At 43.2% G+C, this 12,123-nt stretch overlaps 1 protein-coding gene across 2 annotated transcripts in view; it reads right to left on the bottom strand.

Moving 5' to 3' along the window:
* The window catches only part of ascc3 (activating signal cointegrator 1 complex subunit 3), a 619,273-nt gene that overhangs the window by 250,388 nt on the left and 356,762 nt on the right, over window positions 1-12,123 (bottom strand). For both annotated transcript variants that reach the window (XM_041188004.1, XM_041188005.1), the window contains exons 17-19: window positions 11,423-11,542; window positions 10,741-10,905; window positions 4,834-4,920 (exon numbers count right to left, since the gene is read on the bottom strand). In XM_041188004.1, coding sequence (XP_041043938.1) covers window positions 4,834-4,920; window positions 10,741-10,905; window positions 11,423-11,542 — 372 coding nt within the window. The remainder of the gene's footprint in view (window positions 1-4,833; window positions 4,921-10,740; window positions 10,906-11,422; window positions 11,543-12,123) is intronic.

The raw sequence follows: 12,123 nt of genomic DNA, 5'->3' as shown, positions 1-12,123 counted from the left end.
CTCCAATCTCCCTGAGACAAAGTGCTGCCTCAGGGAGATCAGATCCCAAAGTGAAAAAGTAATTCTGTCGAAAATCTCATTTCCCTCATGTGACAATGAAACATGAGTTGGGACATGGACATAACTTTAAATAAAAGTGAATCTTAATTTTTGAATTCAGTCACGAAACCTCATCCCGCCAGTAGATGAGGTTTCACGCTTTTTCAGGTGGCTGCCAGCGCTCCCAACCTGCCCGCCAACCTTAAGGTTGGACAGGCAGGTCCACTAATTGGTTTAATTGTTTTTTGAATGGCCTCAATAGGCCGTTGACAGGTCGGCAGGCGCACAGCTGACTCGGCTGCGCCCCCGCCGACTTGAAAATGTAAATGACGCGGGATGATGTCGGGAGTTCCGCCCAACGTCATTCCGCGCCATTTTACGCATCGGTGAGCGGGCCTCGCCCCCACCAGGAAAATTCTTCCCTATGTCTTTATTGGAAAGTACCAGACTTCTGTTTGGTACTCCCTCTTGAAAAAACCTAAACTCAAATGTGTAAGCAACTTGATATATAAAACGGATTCTACCAACCAATACTATTGGACCATTGGGCTGTGTCTCCCTGAACTAGCTGTTGATTTAGTAACAAAACTCGTGAGTTGGCATTAAAATAAAATCCACTTGGAAAAGTCTAATTATTAACAACATAGAGGGAGGAATAAAGTCTGTTTATAGTTCATTATAGATCTCACCATGGTCACACTTACAGGATTCAAGAGAAGTGGAATCTACAACTTTCAACTGGCAAATGGAAAACCTAATTCCACTGGACTTTGTTACCAGCAATAGTGTTAAAAATAGACATGAGGCAGGAACTGGTTCTACACGACACTGAGAAATACATTACAAAGATTGAACTTTGATTATTTTTAAAACAAAAATAGTAAACGTTGGGCCGCTGATCTTTAAAACCCACTTAGGAAATGGCAACTCGTCTGGGGCAGAATTTAGCCCTCGATGGGCGAGCACCGGCATGGCGGCGGACGGGCAGCTGACTCCTGCCACCGAAACGGGGCCTGCCACCATTTTGAGTGGGCGGGCCTTAATCGGCCCGTCCAGCAGCCTGCCCGACAGGAAGCGCTATGCGCTTTCCGTGTGGGGGGGGGGAGGGAATCCCCAACTGTCAAAGTGCGCCCTTTCACGCATACATGCGAAAGAGCGCACTGCTCCCTGAGGCAAAATGCTGTCTCAGGGAGTTTACTGACAGGTAAGAAAAGTCAAAAAATAGAGAAATACTAAAATTATTAACATGACCTCTCATGTGACAATGTCACACGAGCTGGAACATGTTAATAAGAAACACATAAAGTTTATTAAACTTTTAAAAAGAACGGACATGAAATTTCATCCCGCCAGTGGATGAAGTTTCATGAATAATCTGGAGCCCGCTGGGGCTCCTGGCCTGCCCGCCAGCCTTAAGCTTGGATGGGCAGGATCTTTAACAAGGTTAATTAGCCTGTCATTGGCCATTGACAGGTTGGTGGGCAGACAGCTGATTTTGCTGTCCGCCCGCCTTCCTGAAGATTTAAATGGACCAGGATGACGTCGGGGGTTCCTCCCGACGTCATTTTCCCCTCGGCGAGCGGGCCCCGTCCCCAAATCGCAAAGGGAAAATCCTTCAGCTGTTCTCTCAAGAGATAATGGTAGACCTGCTCTGTATTTCTACCAGTTTCTGTTTTTGTTTGAAATTTCCAGCATCTTCCTTTGCTTCAATCTCTTCTCTTTTTGTTTTGGAATACATTTTAATTGTTAATATAGAATATATACTCTTGCAGAGCCACAAAACTAACAGTTTTGAGAAACATAGTACATGCATTGGGAATTTTTTTCTCATATTTTCCAAATGTAGTTTAGTAATTTCTGGATACGATTATGCTACAAAGCAGCTACTTCATTAGCACCACATCATATTGGGCTAATATCTGCCCTAGACTAAAGGCAGATCTAAACTCAGATAAACTTGCTGTTAACTCTAGAATTCCAGGGAATGAGAGTCAATTAAACAATATTTTATCTAAACCAGAAGGGAGGACCTCCTGCACTGCTGCTCAAGTAAGGTGAACTTTTGGTCTCTGCTTTTCCATTTTAATTCATTTGTCACTTATTATGAAAAAAGTAAAAGAAGCCCTAGACAAAAGTTCCTGCATGCGAAAAACAGAAATTCTTCTTTATTTATCAGTGTGATTCCTTTACAAAATCAAGTGATTCCTTTTCTCGGGATTCATTGGAAAATTCTTGAACGTAAAACAAGTAGCTTTTCAAGGATAATTTATCTGAGAGAAGATATTAGTTCTGGACTGCCTTTTTTAATTGAACATTAAACTTCCAACAGTTCTTGAAACATTAGTGAAGTGTTTGTGCTCCTTCAAATGATCCTCCCAACTGCCACCCCAACCACCCGATTTCCCCCCAACCACCTGACTACCCCCCATGAAACCCTGACCACCACGCCTGACCCAACCACTCCTCCAACCTGACTCCACTACCCTCCCAACCACACACTGACCCCAGACTAGCCCTCGCAAAGAACCATCTACCCCCCTTGACCTGACTACCCCCGAACCAACTATCGTGCCGACCACCCAACTAACCCCCAACACCTGCCCAACCTGACTACTCACTTATCCACTTACCCCTACCCACTTCACCCATGTCACCCACCTAGGCCCACCCAACTACCCACCTCACCCACCCTATTTGCCTACCTCACCCATCTATTCCCTACCCACTTACCCATTTACCCCTTACCCTACCAACTTACCCACCTCACCCACTCACTCAATGACATTCAAACTGGACCATTAAACTTACCATATAGCAGCTAGAGTCATAAAAAGGGTGCATGCCCCGTCTTCCCTCAACTATACTCTGCTCTGATGGCATTCCCCGGGGGGGAATGTCACAGATTTCTGTGGAAGTCGGGTCTGGAAGCCTCCAGTAGAAATGTGCAGCAGCATCGAGTTGGTGGAATTTACAAACGCAGCGGCAATCCGATGATCACTAACGCTGCTTGAAAGAACCGGGCCATGCTATCTTATTAGGATACTGCTCTGGTTTCTATTTAAAGGAGGACTCTAGTGCATCACTCATTTTCATTTCATGTATCCAAATTGAAATGTTTATTGTCCTAACTAATCCTGCAAGGAATCAGCTGGCAATACAATACAGCATTAAATTAATTACAACAGACACTACATTCTGACTGACTGGGAACCAATGTAAAATTTACAATGATTTAGAACTCCTCTAAGCTTTAGAGCTGCTCAATGTTGTATGTCAAGCAGCCGTGAATTTGGAAGAAATCAACAAAAATTACAGTTGAGACGAGGCTAAAACAAAGTCCAGAAGATTAAACTGAAATACTCCTCTCTCTGCTGTCATTAAGATCCTACATGAAATGAGTCTGGACACGACTGACTCAATTTTTGATAGCCACACCACATACAGGGTAGAACTTAATGCCCTTTGCAGAGGTGAGTTTGGAGGTGAGGGGCATTTAATTGGGCAGGTGGGTGCCGGCTGGGGACCCTACCACCTTCCTCTCTCTGCCCTGATTCAATCTGTGGCGGGAAGGCTTATGGGCAGCTTTTCCACTCCAACACCCCAACTGAAAGCCCTTATGTGGCCAACTAAGGCCCACTTAAAAGCCTCATTTCACTGCCGCCGGTAATCAACTAGCAGCAGACAGGGCAGTTACCATGCAGGAAGCCCGAAAAACAAACCATCGCGTCTGTTTGTGGGCTCCGGGGGAGTTCCCTCATTGTCAAGCAGTGTCTAATCGGCCAAAATTGGGAAAGGGGTGGACCTGCTGAAAACCATTCCCTGCCCCCACCAAGCCACTGATCCCCTCCACCCTACCCTCACTCCCTGTGGCCTGGGTCCCTTGCTGATTCCAGGCATCTGGTGGGAGCATTGCCAGCAGCTACCACCGTTCCCACTACCTCTGCCTGTGATGGACAGCTGCTAGCCTCTGATTGGCTGGCTGCTGTTCCGTGGCAACTTAAGTGCCTGATTGGCACTTCATACAGTGGGCCTTGCTAAAGGTGGTGACACGAGGTTATTTCTGGCTCTCCAGCCAACAAGAGAGACCCTGTTGCTTGGATTAAATGCTGCCCACACAAATTATTTACCAATTGCCAGTAACTTGCTTATCTGCCTTGGCAAAGCTGTAAGGAAGGTTCGGGTGATAAATGCAAGTATCAAGACTGGTGCAGTAGATGGTGTTTTTCTAAGGAAGGGGTTAGGGAACATTGTTGGCTAAAATACAAGATCCTCTTGTCTGCACCTGATAATGTTGTACCTGTTGAAAGAGTCCTTTGTGATGATAATGGAGTAGAAATGGAAAAGTAGTTGGTTCTCAGATTTAACATTCATTTTGAAAAGCACAATTTAAAAAAAAAATGAAAAACACACATTTCTGAACTCTAATAGTGAAATAACTTACAGCTGTACAATTATTGAGCTTTAACTACATTAATAAGGTTTTGTTGTAACACTTGGCTTTGCCTGATATGAAAATGATACCCAGTGTACTCAAGACCATGATGAATGGATGCTTTTTCATTCGTTGTTGAACAAGTGTTTTAAATATGCAAATCTTTAGTTTCAAACTCATAAATGCTCAACCATTAACTCTTTCCCTCTCATTGATACAACTGTTGAAGCACAAAGTATTTCCCTACAATTCATCTAAAGAGCAGCTTCAACTGGTTTCAGCCATCTTTCATCAGCTACTTAGTGCTTGAACAAATGCTTCATGGTGAAGCACCTAGTACTTCAATTCTCAAGTCATTTTACCTTGATCTGCTCAAATTCTTCAGCTTTAGATACAAGAGCAAAAATGTCTGCTTCAGTCTTGTGAGCACTGAACAGCTCGTTGAAAGTCTGGAAATGAAAGGCAAAAAGTTATACATAATTTAACAAAGTTGGGTGCCTCATTTACGTAACAACTTATATAGATTTTGAAGTGATTTTAAAAACCTAGTCATCACAAGAAGGCGTGGAAATAGTTGAAAAGAAATTCCTTGATAGTAGTTGCAGGTTGGTACCAAATTATTGTTAAATGAAATGCCAGAACTTTGCAGAGATATTGGGCTAGATTTTTAGACCCTGCTGGGGGCAGGGACAAATATGAATGGGCATGGAATTTTATGTCGTTGGCTTGTGTGCCAGTTCCCCGGTTCCACTTTCCAGGAGGCGGAATGTTGGGGAGTGTGGCAGCAGGTTACCTGCCCACCAGGTTTAGGTAATAATATGAACTGAGATAGGCTGCCTTCCCTTGAAATTGATTGCTGACTTCAGACAATATTATGTTTTAGTTTTGAGCTCAGGCCTATTAAGTGAACTGAAGACCTATTGTCAGAGGCCTACTGGGATTTTCCAGGCAGCCTCCAGGTTCCATTACAGATGCTGGGAGGTGGCCTCCAGGTAACATACCAAGGAGCCAGCATTCCAGGCAGGCTTAGATCCCCTCCCTGCCTGCCTGTCTTCAGCTGCAGGCTGCTCTCTGGAGGGGCACCTTGCCCCACAGTGGCACCCCTACCACAAAGGCCATTTTTAAGTTTAAATTTTAAAACGAAGAGAGGAGGCATCCTCTTCCTTACTAACCTGTCATGGTGCCCTGCTGCTGCTTTAAGCCGGAGGACCTCCTACTGTCCTTCCAGCATCAAGGACGTTGAAACCACCCTCTGGCCATTAAGTGGCCAAGTCAAGGAAAATTACAGGTGAGTGACTGATTCCAATACAGTCTGGAATGCTGAACCCCTTTAAGAGCCCACAGGAAAACCCTGTTCATATGAGATGGATGACATAATCCTAGGTCAGGCTTGTCCAGCCTTTTCTTGTGAGGGGCCACATTTCAGCTTTTCTCTCACTCATGGTGGTGGCGAGATGAGCAAATTTCAAAAAGATAAGGTTTGGCGCAACATTAAAGGTGAATTTCAAAAAATAAAGCTGACGTATGATTAGAAACAAAAAAAAAACACAAGAAATTGATAATTAAAATGAGTGATAAATAAAGGCAACTATTCAGTGTGAAAGAGTGACAGTGTGTATGTTGAGCTCAACCCATGTGACAGGGTGCTCGCTCACCCTCACCCACTGTGAGAATGCCTGTTGGTGTGTGGGGGTGAGGGTGAATGAGAACCCTAGGATTGGGAGTGAGCCAGACACACAATCTCCTCTCCCTATTAAGCACTCCCTCTCTCACACACATGCATGCACAGGCATGACCATCTCCAACAAGGGAGAATCTAACCATCTCCCCATGACATTCAATGGTATTACCATCGCTGAATCTCCCACTATCAACATCCTGTGGGTTATCATTGACCAGAAACTGAGCTGTGGCAACATAAACAGGTCAGAGGCTAGGAATCATGTGATGAGTAACTCATTTCTCGACTACCCAAAGCCCATTTATAAGGCACAAGTCAGGAATGGATGGAATACTCCCAACTTGCCTGGATAAGTGCAGCTCCCACAACACTCAAGAAGCTTGACACCATCCAGGACAAAGGAGCCCACTTGATTGGCACCACATTCACCAACATTCACTCTCCATCACCGATGCAGAGTAGCAGCAGTGTGTACCATCTACAAGATGCACTACAGGAATTCACCAAGGCTCCTTCGACAGCACCTTCCAAACCCATGACCATTACCATCTAGAAGGGCAAGGGCAGCAGATAGATGGCAATACCACCTTCCTGGAAGTTCCCCTCCAAGTCACTCAACATCCTGACTTGGAAATATACCCTTCACTGTCACTGGGTCAAAATCCCTTCCTAAAAGCACTGTGGGTGTACCTACACCACATGGACTGCAGTGGTTCAAGAAGGCAGCTCCATACCACCTACTCAAGGGCAACTAGGGATGGGCAATAAATGCTGCCCCAGCCAGTGAAGCCCACATACCATGAATTAATTAAAAAAAAACATTAATCCCAAAACCATCAACTACAACCAGTCCAATAAATCTGCTTCCAATCATTAGTACAGTGATGGAAGGATGGAAACTCCGCCAGATTCAAGGTTGTTATGGAAAAGGACGAGGTTGGGCCAGAAATCAGAGTTCTAAATTGGGGGAAGGCCGATTTTAATAAGATCAGATATGATTTGGCTAGAATGGACCGAGAGCAGCTACTTATAGGTAAATCTGCGTCAGAGCAGTGGCCTATTTCGATTCCTTCCCCCCACCCCACCCCACACCCACTAAGGCCATCTGTCACTTGCTCATCCTGCTTTCTACCCTTAATGTCACCATTAGCACATCCTTTAGCTAATATCACCACCGTCAACACCCCTTTGACCTTTTGTTTATGAGATCTTTGGCAATCTCTTCTTTGCCTCCACCTATCACTGGCCCTCCATCCAGCTCCACCTGTCCCACCCCACCTTAAACAGCTTATATTTCATCACATTTCTATTTCTCTTTAGTTCTGATGGTCATATGGACTTGAAGTGTTAACTCTGTCTTCCTCTCCACAAATGCTGTCAGACCAGCTGAGTTTTTCCAGCAATTTTTGTTTTTGTTACTGAGCAGGTGGGATTCATTCAAGAAGGAAACCGGGAGAGTACAGGGTCAACATAGTTCACTAAAGACAAAGGGTGGGGCCAACAAATCCAGGGAACGCTGGATGTCAAGGGATATACAGGATTGGAAAAAGAGAAAAAGAGAGGCTTATGGCAGATACTGAGGGCTCAAAACAGTGGAAAACCTAGAGGAGTATAGAATGTGCAGGAGGTAACTTAAAAAGTAAATTAGAAGAGCAAAAAGGGGCATGAAAAAAAGCACTGGCAGGTAAAGTAAAGGAAAAGCCAAAGTTATTTTACAAGTACATTAGAAGTAAGAGGATAACTAGGGAAAGGGTAAGGCCCATTGAGAACCGTAGTGGTAATTGTGTGTGGAGCCAGAAAACATAGGTAGGGTTCTAAATGAATACTTTGTGTCGGTGTTCAAAAGCGAAGGGGATGGCATGGTTATGGAAATCAGGCAGAAGGGCTGTGATATAATTAAAGAAATTAAAGAAAGGGAGGAGGTTCTAAGTGGTCGCAAGCTTAAAAGTAGATAAATCTCCAAGCCCGGATGAAATGTATCCCAGGCTGTTGAGTGAGGCAATGGAGGAGATAGTAGAGGTGCTGGCAATAATTTCCAATACCTCTCTGGCCACAGGAAAGGTGCCAGAGGACTGGAGAACAGCCAATGTGGTACTGTTATTCAAGAAGAGAGGAAGGGATAAACCAAGGAATCACAGGCCAGTCAGTCTAACCTCAGTGGTGGGGAAACCACTGGAAGCAATTCTGAGGGACAGAATTATTCTACACTTGGAGAGGCAGGGATCAATCAAGGACAGTCAGCATGGTTTTGTTAAGGTGAGGTCATGTCTGACCAATTGGATTGAATTTTTCGAAGGGGTGACCAGGTGTGCAGATGAGAGCAATACATTTGAAGCAGTCTCCCTTGGACTTTAGCAAGGTCCCGAATGGGAAGCTGATAACGAAGGTAAGAGCCCATTAGATCCAAGGCAATTTAGCAAATTGGGTCCAGAATTGGCTGAGTGGCAGGAAGCAGAGGGTGATGGTCGAGGGGTGTTTTTGTGACTGGATGCCAATGTCCAGTGGGGTTCTGCAGAGATCAGTGTTGGGTCCCTTGATGTTTGTAGTATATATAAACAATTTAGACTTGAATGTAGAAGGATTGATCAGTAAGTTTGTGGATGACACAAAAATTGGTGAGGTGGTAAACAGTGAAGAGGATAGTCTTAGATTACAGGAGGACATAGACAGGCTGGTCAGATGGGCTGATCAGTGGCAAATGGAATTTAATCTGGATAAGTGCGAGGTGATGCACTCGGGCAGGACAAACAAGACACGGGAATACACGACGAATGGTAAGACCCTGGGAAGTACTGAGGATCAGAGGGATCTTGGTGTGCTTGTCCACCAGTCCCCTAAGGTAGCGGGACAGGTAGATAAGGTTGTTAAGAAGGCATATGGGATACTTGCCTTTATTAGCTAAGACATAGAATATAAGAGCAGGGAAGTTATGCTGTATAAAATGCTGGTTAGGCCACAGCTAGAGTGTTGCCTGTAGTTCTGGAATCCGCATTATAGGATGTGATTGCACTATAGAGAGAGTGCAGAGGAGATTTACCAGGATGTTGCCTAGGCTGGAGAGTTTTAGTTATGAGGAAAGATTGGAAAGACTAGGGTTATTTTCCCTGGAGCAGAGGAGATTGAGAAGGGGCATGATTGAGGTGTATAAAATTATGAGGGGCATAGATAGGGAGGCAGGAAGGAACTTTTCCCCTTGGTGGAGGGATCAATAACCAGGGGGCATAGATTTAAAGTAAGGGGCAGGAGGTTTGAGGGGATGTGGGAAGAATTTTTTCACCCAGAGGGTGGTGGGAATCTGGAACTCACTGCCTGAAAGGGGTGGTAGAGGCAGAAACTCCCATAACATTTAAGAAGTATTTGGATGTGCACTTGTGATGCGTTGGAATACAAGGCTATGGGCCTAGTGCTGGAAAATAGGATTAGAATAGTTCGGTACTTGTTTGACCGGCGCAGTCTCGATGGGTCAAAGGGCCTTTTTCTGTGCTGTAGATCTCTATGACTCTATGTGTCATCCACAGTCCTATCAAGCGACAGTTACTCCTATCAGTTTGGGTTCTGCCAGGATCAATTGGTTTCAGATTTCATGACAGCTTTGGTCCAAACATGGACAAAAAAGTGAATTCAAGAGGTGAGCTGAGGGACTGTTCTTGACCTCAAGGCAGCGGTGACATCAAGGAGTCCCAGGGAATCTGAAGTCACTGGGTAATTTTCAGTCAGTTTCACAGTCTGACCAATTAATTATGCAAATATACACAGTCATCACCATTAAACTGGGTGCAATCGATATTGTACTTATGCCAATCAAGTTTATTTTGTTCACTTCAAACTAATCAACTCAGGTGAAGGACACGTGTAAAATATGAAGATAGAAAAAAAAACAAGTTGTATAACTCTTACTTTTAAGGAAAAGCAACCTGATACTCAGTTCTATGTCTGACCTTAGAACTGTGGAGCTTTATTGGACATTGACAGCAACAACTCTGATTTGCCACGATGCTCACTGTGCCATATTCTAATTAATTTACTGACAAATTTTCGTGTAATTTTATCACTGGAATGCAACTCTCTGCCAAGAAAATCCAGGCCATTTGTGTCAACAGTTCAACAGTTATTGAACTGAGAGTTGTCTTTGTGACAGAACACTTTTTTATCCTAATGGTTAAATAGTAAACAGAGCCACATCTGTATTGATGGATTAATCCAGTCTCTCCTAAAAAAAGTGAATAAATCTGATCTAAAAGTGGCAATTATCATATTACATTGATGTTTGTTACTTGGGCTGTCAGGATGCAAGTGCAAATATCCCAATTAATCGATGAATTAATCAAACTCTTAGCAATCATATAAGAACCCTACGGGTTTCTGAAAAAAAAAGTGATAAAGAGAAATATTTCTGAGAATCTGCACTAATTAATGACAAAGGGGAACTGTACATTTCATCCTGGATTTCACTGATAACTAATTAAAAAGCATTCCCTTACAAAACATAGTAGAGGGAATTCTCCAGAACAAGTCCAGCTTCATGGTTTTCAAATTGTTAAGTCACATAGGCATGTACATCATGTAGAGCAGCCTGTGAAATCCATACCTCAATAGTATTGTATTGAATATAGTAGTGACTGGCAGTTCTACCAAGATCTGTTATTGAAAAATAACCAGTCCTTTCTTCAAAACGAACCATCATGGCTTTGTCTAGTTTTCGGCCAGCTTCAATGACTAGCTCTTGTCTATATTTTTCCAATCCAGGGTCCATCTGAATGGGGGATATAAGTGAACACAATTAGGATGAAAGGGTGGGGTCAGATAAAAATAAATGGTACTTAGCAGACAATAAATAAACTTTACCATTATACTTCTACCCTTGTAATTTAAACCAACAGGCAAGTTTTTCTTTCCTTCTTTCCTGTACCCACATTGAGGATTAATCACTCCTTCCATTACAATGAAATAGATTGGGATTTCATGTCAACTGAAGCATGGCAGCTGTTTTGATGAGACACTGAGCACTGAACCACTAAATGCTAATTCACAGTATTTCTAATACTCTACTGCCAAACAAACAGAATAAATACAATGGGTTCAGTCACAATGACAGTACACATACTTGCTTTTGTGGGTCTATAATAACAAAACAAAGAATTTAAAGAACTTAAAGGAATGCTCTGATCTGTAAAGTACTTCCACAGACAAATATTTGTTTTTAGGTTGTAATTTGTATTAGAAGAAGGAGGAGAAAACACAAGTACACTCTAATTTTATCTGCTTTCTACCTGGTAAGCTTTGTAATTGATCCCATAGGCTAATGGGTTTGCCCTCGTCCGCACATAAAGGTAGGTGTAGCTCAGCCATTTCACTGCTTCTTCGACATTAGTTACCGTTCCCAAGGCTATCTAGAAAGAAGTCATGAAAGGCAAAATGAATGAACATTGGGGACAAGGTTGCAGAAAAGGACAGGTAATAATTCTGATGACTTTTCAAGCATACATTTGACAGTAGTTTACTTATGTAACAACAAACATTTCATTTCAAAAACCTTACTTGTTTTCAGATGTTTTGAGTCCAGGAAGCTTGATCTGCACAATAGTTTACAGGCCAATGTTAAGCTTCTATTAATATCTGACCTTTCCTCCTACATGTCACCATATGCTCAGCCCCATAGGATGTGTACTTCATGGTGGCTTCTAATCACTAGCCTTTTGAAGTTAGACCATGCAGCTCTTTGGTCTTTCCAACAAGTTCCTCCCAATGGCCAGTTACTGTCCAATCATGTGTCATTGGCTAGTTTGCATCAAGTTATGCTGCAAAGATTGTGACCACTTATTAGAACTGACCAGATATCAATCAAGTCCATGTCTCTTGAATGTAGGGTAATAGTCGTAAATATGTGCCACACTTTTCTATCCATATCTTCTGATAATTTCACTAATATTGACATTTGGCTTTTGATGCGTATCCTTCTGGCATTGAGGCC

Source organism: Carcharodon carcharias, chromosome 5 (assembly GCF_017639515.1).
Source record: "Carcharodon carcharias isolate sCarCar2 chromosome 5, sCarCar2.pri, whole genome shotgun sequence".
NCBI lineage: Eukaryota > Metazoa > Chordata > Chondrichthyes > Lamniformes > Lamnidae > Carcharodon > Carcharodon carcharias.
Note: the sequence above shows the minus strand (reverse complement) of the source record. Positions and strands in the feature narration are given on the sequence as shown.